Source organism: Carassius carassius, chromosome 10 (genome assembly GCF_963082965.1).
Source record: "Carassius carassius chromosome 10, fCarCar2.1, whole genome shotgun sequence".
NCBI classification, from domain to species: Eukaryota; Metazoa; Chordata; class Actinopteri; order Cypriniformes; family Cyprinidae; genus Carassius; species Carassius carassius.
Genome location: NC_081764.1, coordinates 1,791,914 through 1,817,472, shown reverse-complemented (window position 1 = coordinate 1,817,472; position 25,559 = coordinate 1,791,914). Strand labels below are relative to the sequence as shown.

Genomic DNA, 25,559 nt, shown 5'->3' with positions numbered 1-25,559 from the left:
GATGGATAGATAGATAGATAGATAGATAGATAGATAGATAGATAGATAGATAGATAGATAGATAGATAGATAGATAGATAGATCAAACTTGATCCAAGATAAAAATGACTTGAGTTTATGATCATCATAATTTAAAAGATGACACTCATTGTGTTCGGTTCTAGTCAAGATTTGTGAGGACAAAATAGAGTCAGTACTTCAATTGCTCTCTTGAAACAAATAATGAATATTTCACAGAGTGCTTTGATAAACCAAAATATATTTACATCCCATGTGGAATAAAAACAGCACAGAGCAAGATGAGACGACAAAGAGATGAGGATTTTGTAATTTTCCCCTCTGACTCGCTGTACTCTCTTCATTTTTTTAAGACCCTTGAGGGTTTAATGTCAGCTTCTGCGGTTTATATTTTATATGGAATACAAATTCATATGAATTAATTCACTTCTTATTTTACCTTGTGCTTATTACTCTGTGCCAATAGGTTGAGGCGGCACTTTGGAAAAAGTTAAACTGCCCAAAGGGAGACGGATGAAAAGAAGCTATTACAGTCGAGCTGGAGAAGATTCTGAATTTAGGCCGTGGAAAAGATTTTTCAACTACATTATTGTTATTGGCTTTTAATTGTCATGGAAGCACAAGTCCAGAGTGTGTTGATTTAAAAAAGGCCTTGAGTTGTTCAGCTTCTGCATGTATTAATCTACGGCTGTGTTCAAAACATTCTTCATGTATGAATCAACAAAAACAAATGCTTAAACTGAAACAAAAACTTAAATATCATTTAGTTTGCTATTCATGCCAGCATGGGAAGAAGTCGTCTGGTTGCTTAGAAAACTAACAGCACAATGCTGTCTTTAAAATCAGTGTCACCCAAACACTTTACGTTAATATCTTGTGAAGATCAAAGAAACAAATCAATCATTACAACATTTTTAACAAACCATTGCTTCTCATCCATAATCCATAATAACACTTCCTCCAGTGAAAAAGTGGTCTGATCTGAATCAGGAGAGAAATCTGCACAGATCAAAGACCCTTTATAAGACAAAACAGCTCTAAACAAATATGTGTGTGGATTTTGATATTAGGTACAACAGGAGATGGACTATTTCACTGGAAGATTTTTTATGGATTATGGACTCATATTTTGGCAAGAAGCAATGGTTTGAAGTTAAAAACATCTTGATGAATTTGTTTCTTCTCCAGATGTTAACTGATGGACTGGAGTGCTGTGGATTATTGTGATATTTTTATCAGGTGTTCGGACTCTCATTCTGACTGCACCCATTCATTGCAGAGAATCCACTGATGAGACACTGACGTAATAATAATAATAATAATAGTACATTTTATTCATATTGCCAAAAGCGCTACAACAAGTACAGAACAAAAGTAAATACATAAAAAAAATACAAAAAGAAAAAAAGATTAATAAAACAACAAAATAATAATGCAACAAGAGGTAGAATACAATATACATCCAGTGTCACCAATCAAGACACAAACACCAACTTAAAAAGGTGTTTTTTTTAACTGTTAAGGGAAGTGCATTCCACAACCTGGAGGCTTCCACAGAGAAGGTTCTTTCACCCATCGTTTTTAGTCTGCAAGAAGGCTGTTTAAGGAGGAAAGAGTTGGCGGAGCGGAGAGATCGAGAGGGCATATACAGCGTAATTAAATCACATGTATATGATGGTGCAGTTCCATGTACAGCTTTATATGTTAAAATAAGAGTTTTAAAATCAATATGGGCATGGACTAGAAGCCAATGTAGGTTCCTAAGCACCCCAGAGATATGCTGACGAGAAGGAGCATGTGTAAGGACACGTGCAGCTGAGTTCTGTATGTGTTGCAGTCGCTTAATAGACTTTGCAGGTAGGCCAAGATAAAGGGAATTACAATAATCAACCCTAGACGTAACGAGTGCATGGACAAGCCTTTCTGCATCAGGTAATGAAAGAAAAGGCCTAATCCTGGCAATATTCCTTAGATGGAAAAACGCTGATTTTGAAATGCTCTTGATATGTGCTTCAAGTGTCTTATGACAATCAAAAATACTGCAGACAGTATGAAAGGGTTGCTGATATACCTGTGATATTAGTTTTTGCACTAATATAAATCTGAGTATCATCAGCATAGAAGTGGAACCCCAAACCATACTTTCTAATAATCTGCCCTAAAGGAAGCACGTAAATATTAAAAAGTATCGGGCCAAGAACAGACCCCTGAGGAACACCGTGACATACCTGTCCAACGTTAGATTTATTGATTTTCTAAAATGACAAACTGGGTACGATCAGTGAGGTAAGATTTAAACCACTCCACCAATGCTACATTTCTCCAAATCTGATGAAGAAACACACTCATCTACTTATTAGATGGCCTTAGGGCAAGTACATTTTCAGCAAATTTTCATTTTTCAGTGAACTATTCGTTAAAGTGAGTTTATACTTAAAACAAGAAAAATTCTAACCATGTGGTAAGAAAAACTAATTTAATTCAAAGGGAAAATTTGTTTTCTCAACCCATTGGCAGATATTAATTAATGTTTTAAGCACAAAGTCTCTTAATGGATTAAAAAAAAATTAAGTAAATGTATCTTGATTCAAGAATGCTTAGCTGTTTTACTGAGAACCAAGACAAAAATATTTTTAGCAAGTCATTTCTTGCAGTTTATAATAAAAAAAATAGAGATTTAAAAGTAGCACAGGTATCATTGTCTCTCTTTAGGAGCTCATAAAAAGCCCATGCCGAAGGAAAACATACAAATATTTCCTGTCCAAATAGCAGGAGTGTGTTTCTCCAGCAGGTATAGTGCTCTCTGAGGGCTTCATCTGCCTGCTGTCCTGCTGGTTTTGGGTGGTACGGGTGCAGGAGGGAGTGATGGGGCTCTGGGCAAAGCCCCTGTTTGCTAGCTGAGTCCAATGGAGATAATTAAAGTGGTACTGACTGGCATGGGCCCCATGCCATACACCGATGTGTGCCAGCCTACCAGCAGAGTTTTCTGCCACTGCGCTGTGCTGTGCTTTATAACACCTGGAGCACTTTGAGTGCAGCCTCATGCATTTTTAATGGAGGTAATTTGCAAAGGCTATGTGTATGTGTGAGAGAGAGACTATACGGCCAGCCAAAGCCTTTTACTTCCCTTGTGCATTACCTTTGAGCTGTGGCAATGAGTAAATCATATTTCTGTGCGCTGATGGCTCTGGAGAATAAAAAGCTCTGACGAGGGTTCTCTACACAATTCAGATGCACAATGCAGACCACCTGCAGTCCATTCACTGACTGTCTGATGGATGTTATATACAAAAATAGAAATTACTCTAAAAGACAATAGTTTAAATGACTATTTTATTTTATTTTATTTGCCTTTTTTCATTCCAAGATTAACAGAACAAGGAGGTGTCTAGAAACAAATGATCAAAGATGAAGTTAGTGTCATCAAAAATTAAAAAGCAGGTCTTAATTTGTGCTGGTAAAAAAGACGGATCCAGCATCTCCAGAATTGAATGAGGCATATATTTTAGTGCATATGCCACCTCAAATGCCTCTGAAAAAAAAAAAAAAAAAAAAAAAAAAACCTTCCATGACCTGTACATAAAAAAGTGGGGGGGGGGGGGGGGGGTATTGTCAGCTGAAACTAAAACTTTTTTTTAATTGTTTTTTTTTTTTTTTTTTTACAAATAAATAAATAAAACTAAATAATTTAATTGCTTAAAATGACATATTTTCATAATATGATTTTCATTTTTTAATTCTCATAATATAATATAATAACATAATACAAAAGAACTAAGATTTAAAAATATATATTATATTGGCTAAATTCCTATAAAATATGAAACAAAAGCAGTGCCATTTTTTATTGGTTTCAGACAGAAAAATCTATAAACATTTGGCACTGTAATCAAAATCAAAATTAATTTTCTCTAAATAAGTGAAAAATACAACACTAAAATTCTAAATCACCTTTAAAGCCATTTAACAAACAATCTGTAATAATAATAATAATAATAACAAAATCGTCAAGTATCTGATGCATATATCTTGTGCATCTCTGTCACAGTTTGTAAGAGATTTCGGTAATTCTGGACTGTTCTGGACACGCAAGACTACACAACAGCAGACAGAAAGTGTTTGCGACTGAGCAAACATTTGACATGCTTCCCAAAGCCTGGAGGTGAAGAAGCTTTTCTGGCCGGCATGCATGTGTTTGTAAAGAAAAGGATGGCAGGTTGATAACTATGTGTGCCAAGATGCCCATAGCGTAATGGGAAAAGCCTCCGGCCAGCACATTCCAAGAGCCACACTTTGTTACGCTTCCATGACTCGATATATATCTCCAGTAATAGGCTCCTCAATGGAGGAAATTGATCCTTGTCTAAACTAAGAAGAAGTGGACTGTGGCCAGCGTGTGAAAACACACACACAAATACACACATAAACAAACTGTTTTGCCTTTTCACTTTATTTCATTGAGGCTCACAGTCACTGAAGTTGTGCATTGTGATAAAATAGCTGATAAAGCACCGTCGCTGCCAAGCGTAATGATGTATTTAAATTCAAAGCCCCCGTAAGATCTATAGCTGCAGAGTTGTGCAACAAAGTTTTGCCCATGCAACAATTTTTCGAGAAACGTCTGGGCATATTACTGCTAAATGTTTCAGGCCTAAAGTTCTGTGCCCTTAACGTGATTTATACAAAAATCATTCTAGTATGTTGATTTGCTGCTCAAGAAACATTTTTCATTATTTTTGATGATGAAAGCAGTTGTGCTGCTATACTATAACATTATAACAAACATCTTTACTGACACTTTTGATCAATTAAATGTGGCCTTGCTGAATTAAAGTATTTTTTTCTTTTCTTTAAAAAAAAAAAAAAACATATATACGGTATATATATATATATATATATATATATATATATATATATATATATATATTTTTTTTTTATAAAACAAAAATGATAAAAACATGCCAAAATTAGTAAAACTTACACTAAAATTTAAATTACAAATATAATATTTGCTATATTAATAATAGCTATACATTCTTTAAAAGTATACAAATAATCCTAAAAAACTGGATTTTTTCTTTCTTTCTTTCTTTCTTTCTTTTCTTTCTAAATAAAACGGAAAATATAATAATAAAAGCTATGCATTATATAAAAGTATATTATTACTAAAACTTGCAAAATAAATGAATAAATAAATGAAATTAGCTATACATTCTATAAAGGTATGTGAATAATACCAAAATAACACTGATAAAATTAAAAAAAAAAAAAAAATACAAAATTTATAATAAATATAATGCTGGCAATATTTCTGTAAAATGTGAAACAAATGAAGTAATGCTCTTGAAGTTGCTAATATCATAAGCTAAGTCTGTCATATCTTATTATATAGACACCACAAACATGCTGAAAACCTCTGACACAAACGGTAGCTTGAATATATATATATATATATATGTGTGTGTGTGTGTTTAGATAAATTCGTATTATTTATGGGCTATACTGTACCTGACAGGGACGTTCTCCACATCCGGGTCTCTGGCGGTCACAATCCCGACCAGCGCTCCCAGACGAGCGTCTTCCTGAACCTCCATGATGGTGCAGCTGGGAGGGATGAAGATGGGAGGCTCGTCCACATCCGACACACTGACCCGCACGATGGTTTGGTCCCGGAAAGAGCCGAGATCCACGAAACGAGGGTCCACATGTTTGTTCACAGCCTCGATGACCACATTATGTGTGCGTTTGTTCTCAAAGTCAAGAGGCTGAGATGAAAGAGATATTTAGAAATATAAAGACTGTAATACACACATTTCTAAGACTCTGAATGATCGACATGATCAAAACCTCTGCTAAACGTGTCACACACAGTCTACTACATGTCTTCTCTCGTCTGACTGATCGTTTATGATTTTAAGCAAATAAAGGCCTTTTAGTATAATTGTCCAGCCTTTTTCTGTGAAATCTGATTTGGATTGAGTAAGCGTCAGAATAACTGCATAATTTGATGTTAAAAATCACTAGCTAACACCACGTGTGACGGCCAGGACGCCCTTCAGGCACTACAGAGAGGTCTCACATCTACCTTTTTGATGGTGATGATGGCCTCCTGTGTTTCTCCATCAGTGGAGACTCTGAACAGCTCTCCGCCCTCCTCGTCTTTGATCAGGTAACTCATATCCGTATTCTCGCCCATGTCTGCATCTGTCGCGATCACCCGGCCGATCGGCGTCCCGACAGCTGCACCCTCCGAGACCGAAAACTGATACATCTCTGAAAGAGAAAGAGAGGACGCTACTTTCATGATGGTTTCCATTCATGTTGACACACTGTGGTGAAAATGAATGCATGCATATCAGGCCTGGGGAATACAGCTGGAGAAAAGATGACATTTAAATAATAAATAATAAATATATACTGTGAAATATTCAGTTTCTCGGTTTGTGTGCATTTGATCTGAATAGCTTAAAAAGGTTGCTTTTCTTCAATTAAATGTAAAAGAAAAATGCTAAAAAAAATTGCACCATTTTTCTGTAAAAGAACAGATGTGGGGAAATACATTTTATTATTTTAATTTTATATGCAACAGTATAACAATGCATAGCAAAATAACTCTTCAGCTCATCAAGGCTGCATTAATTTAATTAAAATTTCAGTGAAATATAATTGCAATTTAATATAACTGTTTTCTATGTGAATATCTATTAAAATGTAATTTATTTCTGTGATGCAAAGCTGTATTTTCAGCATCATTCCTCCAGTCTTCAGTGTCACATGATCTTCAGAAATCATTCTGATATGATGATTTGCTGCTCAAGAAACACTTCTGATTATAATCAATGTTAAAATTTCTATTTTATTTATTTATTGGAAACTAATGCATTTTATTTTTCAAGATTCTTTGATGAATATAAAGTTCAGAAGAACTGCATTTATTTGAAATAGACATTTCGTTTTGTATCATTGTAAAAATCTTTAATGTCACTTTTACTCAATTTAATGTGCCCTTTCGAATAAAAGTATTTTTTTTTTCTTCCAAATAAAAAACCTTACTGAACCCAACATTATTAATGGTGTGCCTAGATTATATATCAAATCATGTTAAAATATGCCAAAAACACTAAACATTACTGAGCAATGACTCAAATGAATCGTTTTGTACAGTTTTGAACTGATTGATTAAAATGAATGATTCACAGACACCTTCTGAACACGTTTCTTAAAATAATCTTCAAATCAGGCTGACTTTACCAGAGAAGCACATATCATCTCTTAACCTCAGAGCTCATGCTACATCCATCTCAAAAGATTCATCCATAATCATTAAGAATCAATTTCTCTCTGGAGAAAATGAATGGTCTGTCCATTTAATTTGAAGCCGTTTAAACAGCAACACAACACAATGTCAAACCTCCCTTCAATAAGCATCCTTTCCTTGCATAATGTACAGTCTATATGTAATGTAGATGATATACCTGAGTGCAGTATGTGTCATAACAGAGTATAAAGATTTCAGCTCGGCCTGCAATAAAAAAACAGCTTAATGAATTATATGCTAAAGCAAAACTGGCATAAATAAGGCTTTTGTGGAAAATGATAGGGGAAGAAAGAGGAGAGAGTCATCGAAATATAGAGGAAAATAGACATCAGGGCATGTGAGACAGTATTACAGCGAGTCTCTTTGCTGTAATAAAGCTAATGCTGCTTTTCCTCTGGAGGGAATGGAAAGGGAGGATGGAAGACCAGCAGAAAAGGGAACATAACACCCCAAAGTGTTACACTGCTCTTTATACGCAGTGGCTGCAAACACACACACACACAGTCTTGCTTCCAGACACGAAATGTATTAAAGCGTTGGCCATGCGGTCCGCTATGATGTGAGCAATGAGACAAAGTGCTTTTTATTTGTCTGAGCCTGTGATGAGTATTAGCCTACTCTTGCCTCTGATACGATATATAAGTCAAACACACGCATGCTGACTATAACATAATATCTGTCTGGTGTAATGCCTGAAAATAATATTAAACATACACATCCTGTACCATTCGAAAATCCCATTACATGATTCATACAATTTTATTAATCAGACATTGTGTTGCAACACTGGGAGCACTGGGAATTGTATATAGGTTTGCCACAATTACATTTAGTCTCCTAATGTAAAATAAGATAAATGAAAATAAATAAAGAAATAAAAAGTTATATATACAGTATACAACTAATTAATACTTTTATTCATCAAGGATGCATTAAATTGTTTACAAATGACATTAAATATATCAAAAAGATTTTATTTCAAACAAATGCTGTTCTTCTGACCTTTTGATTTATCAAATAATCCTGAAAAATAAAACGTATCATAGTTTCCAGAAAACAATATTGTGCAGCACAACTGTTTTCAACATTGATAATAATCAGAAATGTTTCCTGAGCAATAAATCAGTACATTAGAATGATTTCTGAAGATCATGTGACACTGAAGACTGGAGGAATGATGCTGAAAATACAGCGGAGCATCACTGGAAGAAATTACATTTTACAGTATATTTATATAGATAATAGATTGTGGTAATGTTTCACAATTTTGCTGTTTTACTGTACTTTTTTACTAGATCAACTTATACAGAACACAAGCTATATTAGAGTCAGAGTTGGTGATTTAAAGGAACGGTGACTTCAAAACTTCTGTCATCTGTTACTTTTTTAGATTTTGCCAACTTATATAACTAAAGGAATAGTTCACCCAAAATTTAAATTTGGCTGAAAATATGCTCTACCTCAGGCTATCTAAGAAGTAGATGAGTTTGTTTCTTCACCAGATTTGTTAAAATGTAGCATTACATCAGTGTCACATCAGTGGATGCTCTGCAGTGAATGGGTGCCGTCAGAATGAGAGCTGATAAAAACATCACAATAATCCACAGCACTCCAGTCCATCAGTTAACATCTGGAGAAGACAAAAGCTGCGTGTTTGTGAGAAACAAATCCATCATTGAGGAGTTTTTAACTTTTTAATCGGTTGCTTCTGGCTAAAATACAAGTCCATAATCCATAATAATGCTTCCTCCAGTGATAAAGTCCATCTCCTGTTGTCTCTCACATCAAAATCCAGCCACATATTTGTTTAGAGCTGTTTTGGCTTGTAAACGGTGCTTGATTTTACTCCTGATGTGGATTGTGCGGATTACTTGTGGATTATTGTGATGTTTTTATCACCTCTCATTCTGACGGCACCCATTCACTGCAGAGCATCCATTGATGCGACACTGATGCAATGCTACATTTCTACAAATCTGATGAAGAAACAAACTCATCCTATTCTTGGATGGGCTGAGAATAAGCACATTTGGTTTTTGGGTGAACTACTGCTTTAAAACAATAAGCATCATTGTCAGGCTTATAGACATATCAATACAGAGTGTGAGTACTAGCAATCGAGCATCCAACCAATTAACCACTTTTTTCTCTTTACACTCTAAAAAGTAGATGAATGTTCAACAGCCTGAATGTGTCATTTCTGCAAATCAAAACACTATTAGTTTGCTCCAATTGTTTGGATTTTCAAGTAATGTCTGGCTTGTGCTGTATTCTGTCTTAGCAGGGACCAAATTTGTGCTTTATTCGTTTATAGCTGGAGCTGTTCAGTGATTCCACCGCATTAGTCATCTCAAACAGAGCTGTGCTGTTCAAGCATTACCATCTGGAATTTTAAGTCTTTTGAGCACTTAAACAAATCATTTAAAATATTAATAATTACAAAACTTTTATCAAAGTTGTCTCTTCAGGTGCACAGAGAGAGCTCTGCTTTTCATTGATTGAAATAAAGATGACATTAAATAAAATGTGATTTTTATGTGAGACCCTTAAAAAATAAAAAAATGTAATCAAAAATTTGACATTTTTTCCTTGAAAGTTAACTGAAATAAAATAAGCTGAACTTCAAGTACTAAATGTACTTAAACCAAAATAATTTTATAAAGCTGTAGAGAAATATGCAACAAAAATAATAATAATAATAATAATAAAATAATAAATAACTAAACATATTTAAAATTAAAATAAAAACTGAAAATATAAAAAGATCATTCAAAACACTAATAAATGCTACAATAGTATAAATATTACTACTGTAAAATAACACAAATTAGAAATGTTGTCTTGGCCAACTAACTTAAAGCTAAAGTTGAAAAACTGAAACTGAAATAAGAATAAATTAAAGTTGAATACAGTTTTCATCATAATGCTCTTTGTTCATTCAATAATTTATTTATTTTAAATGCACAAATTACAAAGGCACAACACTAAACTAAAATAAAATAAAAGCTAAAAATCCTAAAAGCTAGTTCAAAATATGCTACAATAATATATAAACAATACCAAATAAATAACACAAATTTGAATTGAGAAGTAAGTCTGAGCCATTGCATTGTTAACAAATGAGACCTTATAGTAACGTTTTACTTGATTATTAACCTTTATAGCCTGGGAATCACAATTTTTAATGAGGATGTGCTCAAGAATCGGACAGATGGCTGTTCTGTTGACAGCGTTCGAGCTCAAGGACACGTCTGATGGCATGCAGCTGACCGACGGCTGACATAAAGTGCACTCACTCTGAGGGAAGCGTGGAGGGTTGTCATTAACATCCGTGATCACGATGGTCACAGTAGTGGATCCGGAGAGGCCGCCCATTTGGCCTGCCATATCTGTCGCTTTGACCACCAGCTCATAGCGGTCCTGTGTCTCCCGATCCAGATCCGCCACGGCCGTCCGGATCACTCCTGAAGACGAAGAGAGAAGAGAGAGATGGATGTGGATTGACGGGTGTTTAAAGGTCACTCGAGCGGCATCACATATCTGAAGCCACAGTTCTTCTTATGCTTTCAGAGTTAACTTCAATTCAAAGAAGCTGTCATGCAACTCAAGTGCTGCCTATAGGAATAAAATACTTATGCATGTTCCTCCTGCCATGGTTACCAATTAGCACTCTGATGTGAATATAAATATAGGAGATCTTATTACTCATTTGAAATGATGATGCCATGAGACTTAGTAGGCGATCAGGTCACCAATTTCACATCAGCGTTTGGGACTGCAATAGTCCATCCACACAATGCACTGTAGACGTGGATCAACAAAAGTCTGCAACTGATGTGAGGCTCTTTTTGTTATTGTTAATAATTTATTATTGTTATTAATGAAATGAAACTGAAATAAAGTCAAAATATAAATATTAGATTATTGATATTTACAAATTAGAAATGTTGCCTTGGCAATTATTTGAAAGAAAGTAAGTTTAAACTGAAGTAGTGAAATAAAAACATAAATAAATAAATAAATAAATAAATAAATAAATAAATAAATAAATAAATAAATAAATAAAAGCTGAACAGAAATATTTAAATAAAAAAAACACATAAAAATCTTAACTAAAGTGAAAATGAAAAATACAAAATGCTAATTCAAAATATTAATGAATGCTAGAAAAGAAGAAGAAAAAAATATATATATACATATTAAATAGAAAATATAAAAATGATTACAAAACAGAAAACATGTAACCAAAATACTAAAACTTAAACTATAATTAAAATGAAAACTGGAAACATAAAAAGGCTAATTCAGATTATTAATAAATAATTTAGTTACATAATACATTAGAAATAATAGATTATTATTAATAATAATAATAATAATAATAAATGACAAAGGCACATAACACATTAGCGAAAATTTTAACATGATTCAGCTAATTCAAAATACCAATTATATTATATTATATTATATTATATTATATTATATTATATTATATTATATTATATTATATTATATTATATTATAGACCTGGTTCTTTACAGATTTTGTGAAGCTCATACTTGCAGGTATCAAACAGTTGGATGATTTGCAAATTAACACAAAACTAGAATGTTTCAAAAGCCATGAAAATCTGTAAATGACTTGTTTCCTCCTCTAAACGCGAGCTGCTGCAGGAACACTGGTTCTGGAATCAAGATATTTTGGGAGTGAAATAAGGACAATGGCACTGTGTTACCCTGAAGCACTGCAATTATCCTTTGTTGCCATGGCATTGGTCAGACACAGGCATGGAAGTGATGAGAATGGTAAAGGACACACGCCAGCCTGACACTCCTGCTGCACAGCTCTCTTGATTCTGCTCACGTCGCAGGAAAACCTCAAATCGGCTTTGTTTTCAAGAATGCATGCAAAAGAAACATAACCTGTTGCGTATAACCTTTCCTCACGCTTGCTCTCTTTCTCTCTCTCTTCTGTCCTGATGTCACACGAGCACAACTGGATGCAGAAAATTTGACACTAAATGTGACAAGCCACTAAAAATGACTGTCAGTCAAACAGCAGGAGACGACTGCAGACGTTACAGTAGCGATGAGTGAAAGATTTCATCAGACACAATCTCACATCTATATTAAAGAGCTCGTGAAATCACGATCAAAGCCCTGTGCTTTTCAGTCGGTGTCTGTCAGATGTACCAGTGTAAAAACTGACACAATTAATGCAACTGCGTTTGTTATATCTGTGTTCATTACCCAACACCATATTTTTAAACCTTTAAGATGTTTTTTTTTTTTTTTCAAATGCAATATTATTTTCTATAAAATAATAGTTCTCCCAAATTCACATTAAAGCAAACATTTTTACAAAGAAAATGCTTGAATTTTATAGTAAATCATGCCACACGCACTGACAATTTCATTATTAATAATAATAATAATAATAATAATAATAATAATAATAATGGGTTGTGAAATATGAACTGAACAAGTTTTCATGCTCCAAACAGAACTATTCTGAAATAATCTGACAATAAAATGCACAGTTCCTTTAGTCAAAAACCTACTTGGGTTAAAAAACGAAACAAATCCGTGGCATTTCTTGTAGGTTTGTTAAACAAAGTTTCTTTCTGTTCTTTCTTTATTTCTATCATTTCCTTCGCTCTCTACTATGGAGCTCTGAGTTCCCAGTGAGGAAGCGCTAGCCATCTCTATGTTTGTGTGGTGGAGCACATCTGTGTGTGCTTTAAAGCATCCAGAGCGCAGGGAAGTCATTACTCACTCCCTTCCCAACCACAGAAAACTCCTGACCTGAGGTCAGATCCATTACAAGTACAGTCTGAAGTTCTGTCCATTCAAGGCACTCCACCCAAAAGACATCTGAAGGAAACATGGAGTCCCTGTAGATGACGGTCAGACACTGAGCAGGATGAACTACAGATCAGATCTCTCTAATATCTCAACAGTCGACAGATGTTTCTCCTAAAAATGACCACAGTAACCTCAGATGTGTCTCCTCTAGATGCCAACATGTAATATATAATAATATATAATATAACATATGTATAGTTTATTAAACAACTATTTAATGAATTATTATTATTATTATTGAGTAGCAAAATTGTGATTAAAATTTTGTAAAAAATCAATAAAAAATCAATTAATTAATAATAATAATAATAAATAAAAAAAACATTATGGTCCTAAAAATAATAAAATGTTTCTTGAGCAGCAAATCAGCATATTAGAATGATTTCCGAAGACTGGAGAAATTTCAGCTTTGATCACAACAACCAATTACATTTGAACATATATTCACATAGAGATTCCATTTGTAATAATGTTTCACATTATTACTGTTTTTACAGTTTTTTCGGTCAAATAAATGAAGCCTTAATGAGCAGAAGAGACGACTCCTTCTGAAAGAGCCACCTCTGATCAATAAAATCCTCCGCTGGTAGGGCATTTCTTCAATATTCTGGTAGTAATTTCAGCACAACAAGAGACTGAAAAGCCTCTCATTTGAGAAAATCGCAGAAGCAAATGAGAACATCATCAAACGCACGATGAGAAGCCATAGTTCAAACACAAGCCACTAACACTGGAACTAATACATTGATATTAATATCAAACTCCTCAACTAGCCTTTTTATTTATCTGTGTCAAAGACTAAAACCCTGTCAAGAGATTAATGCTGTTTATATGGAAATAAATGAGGTCACGAGCAAAAAACGCAGCTCATCTGCTTCCAGCTCATCTAACTGTTCTCAGATCAGAAGGAAGGAGCGTGCAGAAGGTCCGGTGGTTAACCTGGCACAGGCGAAGCCATTCATCATCCGCTGCTCTCAGGTCTCGTGCCCAGCACCAAAAAAGAAATCATTAAAAGTTTAGTGCTAGTTCCCCGGGGGACAAATAGAGGCAACAAAAGCAATCCCCAGGAGACTCCAGAGATGACGCTCTGTCTGATGTTTACTTACACTGCAGCATATCTGAACTAAAACTCTTGCCAGCTGGAAAAAAATAAAAAATGCTTAATGATTATTTTTCTAATTATTTTTAAAACTATTTGTCAGAGCATTCCAAGCATATATATATATATACAGAGGTGGGTAGAGTACCCAAAAACTGTACTCAAGTAAAAGTAAAAGTACTTCTAGAAATATTTACTCAAGTAAAAGTAAAAGTACTAGTCTTGAATAGTTACTTGAGTAAGAGTAAAAGAGTATCGGATAAAAAGTCTACTCAAGTAGTTAGTTACTAGTTACTTTGGGTCATATATCCTGAGCCTATTTTTATTTAGATATATAGATAAAATGTATCTAATGTATGTGTGTGTGTATAAATGTATATATTTCATCAGCCTTTACTCCAATTTATGTAATTTATTATAAAACCCTGTCTGTTTACTTAAGTAACAGATATAGGTGTCATGCCATAACATATTTTTAATACGACTGACTTTATATTAAATGTGAATTTAACATTGAAAGTTAATGTGATATAATATTGCTACTAATCTTTCATTGTTCAGAAAGAGAGCAAATAACATTTACATTATTAAAGATCATTTTCACTGACGGTCTAGATTTCAATCACTCTCAGAAACTCCCATTAAAATCACTGAAACTGTTAACACTGTGAAATCAATATCTTAATTATAGATTCGTACACACATCTGCACTTTGTTGTTTCTGACGAGAGAATTCGCCAGAAAGAGGTATTCAGTCAGCGAGCGAGTGAAGGAAGCACCGGGATTTTAGCGATGACTCATCGGAACGCCTCTGATTGGCCAATGCTTTAATAAGCTCAAAAAGATCATGTGTGATTTGTTATAATGCGCAGCGCTGTATAAACGCATCTATCTCTGGCTCAGCGCCAGCCAGCGATCACAGATCTGAATTTAGCAGCTGGACTTGCTGAACGTATTCGCACCGGCGTGATTGTATTAAAATTAATAAAATCTTGACGGCTATTTTTTGTCTTTTGGAAGCTGCATTCAACTTGACTCCCCTCTGTTATAAGCCACACACGTACAACAAACTAATGTCACAGTGGTATCGTGTAATCGAATGTAGCCCAAGTTATTACCTGTTAAACAGTAGACAGCACACGCGGTGTTCATGTAATAAGGATCTCCATCGCTAGCAAATAATAGCCTTTGCAGATTTGCTTTCTATTCAGTGCAGTTCCAGCCAAGTTTTCAACGCTGCTGATGTTAAACGTTACAACTCTGAGTGAACCGCTTCAGACGCTCAGCGCGCGCGGCAGCGAACTGAACGACTCATTCAAACTGATTCATGAACCAATTCACTCGTTTGCCAATTGGTTTGATCGAGCCTTTGAACAGAATTGACTCAAAAGAATGAATCATTCGCGAATGGGCATCGCTCATTGCCCAGAGAAAAGTAGACGGCGCGTTTGGAATAAACTGAAGCAGTTATAAATTGTATTGCATTAAGATAAAGTAACGAGAGGAGCGTCGCCCACAGTAACGAAGTAAAAGTACAGATTTTTCCCCAAAAATTTACTCAAGTAAGAGTATAAAGTACCCATCTTTAAATATACTCCGAAAAGTATTAGTTACCCCCAAAAATTACTCAAGTAAATGTAACGAAGTAAATGTAACTCGTTACTACCCACCTCTGTATATATATATACAGTACAGACCAACAGTTTGGACACACCTTCTCATTCAAAGAGTTTTCTTTATTTTCATGACTATGAAAATTGTAGAGTCACACTGAAGGCATCAAGGGCTATTTGACCAAGAAGGAGAGTGATGGGGTGCTGCGCCAGATGACCTGGCCTCCACAGTCACCGGACCTGAACCCAATCGAGATGGTTTAGGGGTGAGCAGGACCGCAGACAGAAGGCAAAAGGGCCAACAAGTGCTAAGCATCTCTCGGGGAACTCCTTCAAGCCTGTTGGAAGACCATTTCAGGTGACTACCTCTTGAAGCTCATCAAGAGAATGCCAAGAGTGTACAAAGCAGTAATCAAAGCAAAAGGTGGCTACTTTGAAGAACCTACAATATGACATATTTTCAGTTGTTTCACACTTTTTTGTTATGTATATAATTCCATATAATTCCACATGTGTTAATTCATAGTTTTGATGCCTTCAGTGTGAATCTACAATTTTCATAGTCATGAAAATAAAGAAAACTCTTTGAATGAGAAGGTGTGTCCAAACATTTGGTCTGTACTGTATATATATATATATATATATATATATATATATATATATATACAACTGTTTAAAAGTTTGGGGTCATTCAGCTAGGACAAAAAATTAATAAAAAGTTTCACGCCCTTCTTGCCACTTCCCGCCGAAACGGGTGTGGCCCAACCTATAAAAGGAGCTCGAAAAGGCTGACACACCTGATTTTTCATCTCTTCAGCGAAGCTCACGCATCGCTGGATCACGGAGGAAGCAAGCGCCGTCTGAAAAAGCATATCAGCAGGACGAGCCATTCTGAAGCTGCTGGCATCGCCGCCTTCCACTGCCGTTCCTGCTGCGCTATCTGGCGCCCATATCCTTTATATCCTTATATCCATTTATATCCTGCGTGTGTGTTCGCCCTGCGACGCACACTCACAAAAAGAGCTGCGTCTTTTTAAAGACCGCTCGTCCGCTCAGCGAAGGAGATCGTCACGTCATCTGCGTCTCCTGTCTGGGTGAGGACCATGTAGCGATCACGCTCGCTGACGGCGGCTGCCCTCATTGCGAGCTACTGCCTATGGTGACTCTGAGGACTCGCCTGGCATCCTTCTCGAAGCCTGCATCATCCGCTGCACCGCAACGCCGTAAGAAGCATCGCTCGCAGCGCCTACCAGAACCGCCTCCAGCTCGGCCGAGCTCGCCGGTTCCCTCCGCTTCGCCGGCCTCCCCTGCATCGCTTCCCGATGTTCAGCGTCCGCTGCTTGCCGACGTGTCATCTGAGGAAGTGGATCTCAGGCCCGCGTCGGAGGAAGAGGACACGTGCTCTCTGCTTGCTTCGGGCAGTGAGGGTTGGGCGAGCTCCGTGGATCTCGCGCCTGCTGCTCAGAGGCCCAGCAGACGGGGGGATATCAATAAGGAGCTGATGCGTGTACTCTTTCTGGCCGCGTCGAGAGAGTGTGCTTCGCATCCAACCCTTAGCCATTCATGCAGATGCATGGTCAGCGCTTCCAGGGGTTTCGGATTGGGTGCTAGGCATTATAAAGAGAGGCTACTCGCTACAGTTTTCTCGACGCCCACCGTGCTTTTCAGCGCACGTCGAAACTACGGTCAAAACAGAAGTAGCACACATACTTCGGGCCGAAATATCAAAACTGTTGAGCAAAGGGGCTTTTAGAGCCTGTGTCTCAAGCTCAAAGCGAGGGGGGCTGTACAGCAGATACTTTCTGGTGCCCAAGAGAGACGGGGGTCTCAGGCCCATACTGGATCTAAGACAGCTGAACAAAGCATTGATGAAACGCAGTTTCAAAATGCTTACGACCAGGAAGCTCCTTGCGCAGATTCGCAGAGGGGACTGGTTCATGTCAATAGATCTAAAAGACGCGTATTTTCAAATACAGATAGCGTCAAACCACAGGCGATATTTGAGATTCGCCTTCGAGGGCCAGGCAAACCAGTTTACAGTCCTGCCGTTCGGCTTGTCCGTGGCTCCTCGTACGTTTACGAGGTGCATGGATGCAGCGCTCGCTCCTCTCAGACTCAGAGGCATGCGAGTGCTGAATTATTTGGACGACTGGCTGGTTCTGGCCCAATCACGAGCGGAGCTCGTGGACCACAGGGCCGTTTTACTCGATCACCTCGAGAAGCTCGGCCTCAGTGTCAATTGGGTGAAGAGTTCGCTGAACCCCAGTCAGACGATTCTGTTTCTGGGTATAGTTCTGAACTCGTGTTCCATGACGGTGCGGCTGTCACCACAGCGCTTGATGGGCATTCAGCGCGCAGCGAGTTCTTTCCGCTTCGGCGCGACCGTGTCGCTCAAACACTGTCAAAAGATGCTGGGCCTCATGGCCTCAGCATCTCCGGCTCTGCAGCTGGGCCTGCTCCGCATGCGCCCCCTGCAGTTCTGGCTGAAGGCTCGGGTGCCGCGTAGAGCGTGGGCGTCTGGCCGGCTGCATTTCAAGGTCAATCAGAGCTGTGTTGCAGCTCTAGCACCTTGGACAGCGAACGGCTGGTACCGATCAGGTGTAAGCCTGGGGACTTCCCCGAATGTGAAGATGGTGTCGATGGACGCCTCCACTTCGGGATGGGGAGCGCTGCTCGAGAGCAGACCGTCCTTTGGCCTATGGTCAGAACGGGAAAAGCTCCATCATATCAACTGTCTGGAAATGCTGGCAGTGGAGAACGCGCTGACGCGCTGACGCGCTTTTGTCCCCATATCAAGGATCACCATGTCGTAGTCCGTTCGGACAACATGTCTGTGGTGTCCTACATAAATCGCCAGGGCGGTCTCGGGTCTCGAAACCTGTGCAGGCTGACAGAACGCCTCCTGGTTTGGGCTCAGCGCAACGTGCGTTCGCTGAGAGCAGTGCATGTGCCCGGGCTACAGAATCTGGGTCCAGACAGGCTGTCCAGAACCAATGTTCCTACGGGCGAATGGTCTCTACACCCGCAAACAGTCCGGCTGTTGTGGGAGAGATTTGGCAGGGCGGAGGTGGACCTCTTCGCGTCCCACGAAAACGCTCACTGCCCCGCGTTCTTTTCCAAGAACGAAAGCACGCTGTCACGGAGATGGCCGTGCTGCCCGCTTTATGCTTTCCCTCCCGTCTCCCTCCTTCCGCAGGTGATAGAACGGGTGAGAGAAACGAGATGTTCATTACTGCTTGTAGCACCTCTTTGGAAGAACCAACCATGGTTCCCAGATTTGATGCAGTTAGCAGATGTCGCCCCGTGGCCGGTGCCATTGAGGAGGGACCTCCTCTCGCAGGCCAGGGGCTCGATTTGGCACCCTCAACCAGAGTTGTGGTCCCTACATGTGTGGGCGCTCAACGGTTGCCCGCTGATCTCGCAGTGGGAGTGCTAAATACCATCACTCAGGCTAGAGCTCCGTCGACACGACGTTTGTATGCCTCGAAGTGGTCGGTGTTCTCCAGCTGGTGCACAGCTCGAGGTTATTCACCCCTTAGTTGTGAGGTGACAGAGGTCCTCTCCTTCCTACAGGAGTTGTTGGATAAGGGCAGAGCCCCATCCACGCTCAAAGTTTATGTGACGGCCATCGCGGCGTTTTCTGAAACGGCGCTCGGTCAGTCAATAGGAAGGAATGATTTAGTCATCCGGTTCCTCAGAGGAGCTAGGAGGCTGAATCCTCCCAGACCTCCGTCAGTCCCTATGTGGGACCTCGCGGCGGTTTTGGAGGCCTTGAAGGGTCCCCCTTTTGAGCCTATCCAATCGGTTAGCCTTCAGCATCTGTCGTTTAAGACAGTATTCTTGTTGGCTCTTGCTTCGGTGAAGCGTGTGGGAGATTTGCACGCACTCTCGGTGAGCTAGTCGTGCTTGGAGTTTGGGCCCAATGACTCAAGGGTCATACTAAAACCTAGGCACGGTTATGTGCCGAAATCCCTCAACACACCGTTTCGGGCTCAGGTTATTGCCCTGTCTGCCCTGCCGGTGTCAGGGGAGGATAGAGACTCGAGTCTTCTTTGCCCTGTCAGGGTTTTAAGAGCTTATGTGTCTCGCTCTGCTGCCTTTCGGCAGACGGAGCAGCTGTTTGTCTCGTTCGGTGGAAGTTCCAAGGTGAAGGCTGTTTCAAGACAGACTCTATCCAGATGGATAGTTGACGCCATAGCGTTAGCTTACGCTTCCAGGGGCCTTCAGTGCCCGTTGGGAGTCAGAGCACACTCCACAAGAGGCGTCGCCTCGTCGTGGGCATGGTCTACTGGGATCTCCTTGCAGGATATATGTATGGCGGCAGGTTGGGTCTCACCGTCTACATTTATCAGGTTCTATAACTTGGAGGTTCCTGCCTTGCAAGCAAGGCTGCTGTCGGTGTAGTCGAATCAGGGCCCTGAGGGGAATTCTGAGTTCACGAGCGCTATGCGCTGCCGACTGTTATATGTGCAGTATTGTGTAAGACCCGCATTGCCACATTGGTCAGGCCTTGCCTCGGCTGTGTGATGTCATATGGCCGCATCTACGGATGCTGCTAAATGTGGGATGGAGGGCTTTTTCCCTTTTCTGTCCTGGACTCTCTGTGAGTCCCTCAGGTGACTGTGCAATGTAAATCCTGGGCGTTGCTTCAGGTTTATTGGTGTGTGATCCCTGTGCGCACGGCGTTTTACATTGGGTTCCCGTAGCGTCTTAGCTAAGACGCAGTACGAGAGAGCTCTCATAAGAGAACGTACTTGGTTACTTAACGTAACCTCGGTTCTCTCTAGAAGAGCGAACGAGTACTGCGTTCTCTGCCGTGCGTACGATTCACTCTGGTTTGCTTCGGCGATGAAATAAATCAGGTGAGTCAGCCTTTTCGAGCTCCTTTTATAGGTTGGGCCACACCCGTTTCGGCGGGAAGTGGCAAGAAGGGCGCGAAGCCAATGAGCGGACGAGCCGTCTCGCCTATGGCTGTGTACTGCTGCAAATGCGCTTTACAAAAATACAAAATTAAGGATAGTTTTTTGCTTCAGTATTTCGTGAAAAGAGACTTTTCCTGTAGCGTCTTAGCTAAGACGCAGTACTCGTTCGCTCTTCTAGAGAGAATCGAGGTTACGTTAAGTAACCGAGTACGATTTATTGCACGTCAACAGACAGCAAGAGTTTTATCCTGCACTCTTTGTAAGAAAAGTGTTTTTGGCCACTAGCTTTGTAGATGCGTCACACATTACATGTACACATTACATGCACGTTCTTGCCTTTGACTACAATGAATTTAAACTTCTTTTAAACGCCGTTATTCCAAACACTGGTAATATGCATTGCTAAGAACTTCATTTAGACAACTTTAAAGATGATTTTCTCAATATTTTGATATTTTTGTTTTCTCCCTCAGATTCCAGATTTTCAAATAGTTGTATTTCAGACAAATATTGTCCTCCTAACAAACCATCAATGGAGAGATGATTTATTCAGCTTTCATGTGATTATATAAATCTCAATTTCAAAAAAATTTACTCTTAAGACTTAAGGTTTTGTGCTCCAGGGTCACAGATAATGTTAGATTTCTATTTTAACTAAATGTTGTTTTTTTGACCTTTCTATTCATCAGAGAACCCTGATTTTTTTTTAAACACGAAGCAGCACAACTGCTTTCATCCAGTGTTGCTCCATTATCATTAAGATGCTATCATATATATTTTTTTTAAGTTTACCTTTTCATATTAATTTCAGCAAGGAATTGTTTTATTGTTTTAGTTTCATATAATAACCCTGTTTTCAACACTGAGGATAATCAGAAATGTTTCTTGAGCAGTAGATCATCATATAAGAATGATTTCTGAAGATCATGTGACACTGAAGACTGTAGGAATGATGCTGAAAATACAGCGGAGCATCACAGAAATAAATTACATTTTACAATATATTCACACTGAAAACAGTTATTTTATATTACAATAATATTTCACAATTGTACTGTTTTTATTGTATTTATGAACAAATAAATGCAGCCTTGATGAACAGAAGAGTATTAATATATACTCATAATGCAGTCTATAAAAAGCAAGAAACAACCAGCAATAATTTTCAACTACAAATCCTTAAAATTAAAATCGCTTGCAAAGTCGATTTGTACAGTTCCTGAACAAAGTGAGTTGAAGACATTGTGCAAAACTTTTCACCTTGATGTTTGGGTGCAAATTCACCAATAAAATAAGTATCCAATTCGTGACATGAATAAATATGGTCTTTTGATAGGAAATGACAGTGTGAAGAACTCATTCACCTGTTTGTTGGTCAACAGTAAAGAACCGTTCTCCTTCCAGGACGCTGTAAACTATCCGAGCGCTGCTTCCGTAGGTCAGATCATCAGCGTCCGAGGCCATAACCTTCATCACTGATGTACCTGCGGTCAAACACATCAATGACATCAGAACGAGCCTCACAATGACAGCACTTCAAGTAAAGCAGCACTCTGGTGGATCTCATTAGTGTCAAGTTGTAAGCATTTCCAGAGCATTTAGTTGTTCTTTACGTAAATGTATTCAGTGCATTTTCTGAGTCAATTGTGCGCGCCTCAACAGCCTCCTGGCTCCTGATACAAAGCACATATTTACATTTAGTCACACGTTTTAACTAAAGCAAAGCCTGCAGCCTATAAAGTTTAATGGACCTTATTCCTGAGGGGAGAATGCAAGCTTCTCGCAAGAAAAGCCTTGGGAACACAAGATAAGACACACAGAGTTTAAAAGAGGAGCTTTCACACTCATGTCGCTCCAAACCTGTACGGCTTTCTCTCTCAAAATGAAAGTTTTGGAGGAATCTCTACAAAGCTCTTTTCTGTACAACGACAGCTCACTGTGACCACGTCTGTCGAGCTCCAGAAACAACTGTGAAAGTCTTGTGAGATAATGTGTGTGAGGAACAGACTGAGATATGGTTGGTATTCTCGGAAATCTGCTTGGAAAATCTGAGCGTGAACGCAAATAAAAAATAAATAAATAATAATAGTAAAAATCTTCAATCTTCAAGAGTGATATAAAATGAGTGATTTAAAAAAATACAGTAAAACTGTAATAATCTGAAATATTATTACAAATAGAAATGTTTTCTATTGTATTCTATTTAAAAAAATAAAAAAATAAAATGTTCATTATAATTGACTGATTTGCTGCTCAAGAAACATTTCTTCTTATTATTATTATAATATATTTGAAAACAGAGTTATTACAGATAAAACTATAAAAAACATTGACTGGAAAAACAAAATAAAATAAAATAAAATAAAATAAAATAAAATAAAATAAAATAAAATATTTTTTTTTTTAGCTAGTTGCTAGGGCATCGTTTCTTATTTTCCTTTATTCAGTGTGATGAAGTAAAATAACTAAAACCTAAAAAGGAAAAAAAAGATTTATAAATACTATAAAAAATAATAATATTTTTTTCAATAGTAATAACAATAATAAAACTTTAAAATGAAAATGGAAAATATAAATATCAAACTAATTAATCAAATTAAAAATATTAATAAAAACTATAATAATATCTCAACTAAAGTAATACTGATTGCTTAATTTTGGGGCGGAAACTGTGCTTCTATTTTTCATGAAAAAAAGCATTAATTCGAAATTGAAATTTTTTGTAACATCATGAATTACTTTGCAGTTACTTTTGATCAGTGCTTTTGATCAGTGCATCACTGCTGAATAAAAGCATATATATATATATATATATATATGTGTGTGTGTGTGTGTGTATATGTATATGCAATTAAGAGATGACTCTTCCCGCTCAGTGACTGTATATGTGGCGTAAAGCGGCGCTGAAGGACTCCAGTGCTGTAATTCGGGCCGATCGCTCTCAGGTAATTGCTGAAAGCTGGTGATGTCCGCAAAAGGTCATCTTTGCAGTCTCTCACCGAGGCCCGTCACGATACTGTCCGGCCACATTATAGGCCTATGGTAATTCAGTTAATTAACAGGAAGTGTCAGAGTCTTATTTGTCTTCCGTCATGAACGCCGCCTCCCATGAGGGTTTACAGAAAAGTACAATGTTTTATCATTAAAATGAACTGTTTTCATCGGAGCCAGACACACGATCACTATCTGTGTGATAGCTTTCTGCTTTCTCTTACCTTGCATCCGATGCATGGCCTGAACAGAAGCAAACTCAAACGCGTGGATGAGACTCGGAGGATATTTTACACATTTTGCCGTTTCAGTGTGCAGCCGCTTTTTCAAGTTTAGTTTTGTTTATAGCGCGCTATTTTGCCTAATGGGGCTGCAGAGGAAGATTTGCTGTCTGTGTATCGGCATTCAGTACAAAAAGTAACTGCAGACCATTATCAGAAAAAAATGCACAACCTTCAAAAGATCACAGACACCTACTCCGCTCCAGGATAACTCTGAAAACCATCTATACTGTATTAAAAACATTACTGTTAGACTGCATTTCTCTTGCAACTGGGAGTGGTGATGCAGAAGACATTTCTTTCATGGGATTACTTACTTATCTTAATTGTCCACAGGTAATAATCAGCATGAAGCTGTCCGAGGCCCGCCCTGAGTCGAGTCATGCCACTGGTGAAAAAACTATATAAATGCAAATGCTATTTTATTGTGTTTACACTCAAACAGGAAGAGGAAGCACGTTAATGCACAGCCTCGAATTCACTAAGAGGTCATTAGATCCTGAGTTATGTGTCCTGTGGTGGCTCCTGGGCAGTGTTGGGAAAGTTCACTTTCTACATGAACTAGTTCAAAGTTCAATTCACAAATTTTAAAATGAACTAGTTCAGTTCATAGTTCAAACTACAAAATTTTGAACTAAAGTTCACAGTTCCAAAAATGAACTAGTTCATAGTTCTTTTTTTCCATAAGTTGCAGCAAGCTATTATTTTTCAAAATTATTGCCACAGCCCATATAGAATCACAGACAGCAATTATTTTATCAGTTTTAACAATGAAGCTATGCGTCAGATTTCATCTTCATATCCAATTTTGAATCCTTATCCAACCAGGGTTTACATTAGCATTGAGAGGACAGCATTTCCCCATTGTTGCTTTAATGCTTTGTCTCCCATTCTCACCGACCTTGTCATAAACATCATATGCTGCTGTCTTTTTATTTTTATTTTATTTTTTTTATTATTTCCAACATTGTACATGTAATAATACAATATAAACAAATATTTCACACTCACATATAATACTCATTATGTATTACTTAAAAGGAAGGAAAAAAAATAAAACAAAATAGAAACAGAAAGAGGTATAGCCTACTTGTATAATCAAAATACAGAGGAGGAGTTTAAATCTTTGTAGATGTCCATAGTTCTGGTTGCTTTTCAGTTGGAAAGTCCTTGCAATGTTTCAAAGTAAATCGTCATGTCAGCCTTAAAATGGAAGATGTTGGGTATCCTTTCAGACCATTTACATTTGTGTATATAGAACTTACCAAGTAATATAATAAGATTTAACATATAAATGTAACTCTTTTCTATATCCTTTTTGTCATAATAAAAAATAACATCTTTTCTCTATGTGAATTTTAAATCCACTTAACCTATTAAATAAAAATTCCACATCAATCCAAAAGAATTTAACATAGATACATTCAAAGAAAAGATGCAAAATAGTTTCAGT

General features: G+C 37.9%; 1 protein-coding gene across 1 annotated transcript in view; it reads right to left on the bottom strand.

Annotated features, from left to right (window-relative positions):
• LOC132151499 (cadherin-22-like) overlaps positions 1-25,559 on the bottom strand; it is a 105,029-nt gene that overhangs the window by 47,998 nt on the left and 31,472 nt on the right. The window contains exons 3-6 of the mRNA XM_059559632.1: positions 22,199-22,318; positions 10,633-10,800; positions 6,104-6,291; positions 5,527-5,783 (exon numbers count right to left, since the gene is read on the bottom strand). Coding sequence (XP_059415615.1) covers positions 5,527-5,783; positions 6,104-6,291; positions 10,633-10,800; positions 22,199-22,318 — 733 coding nt within the window. The remainder of the gene's footprint in view (positions 1-5,526; positions 5,784-6,103; positions 6,292-10,632; positions 10,801-22,198; positions 22,319-25,559) is intronic.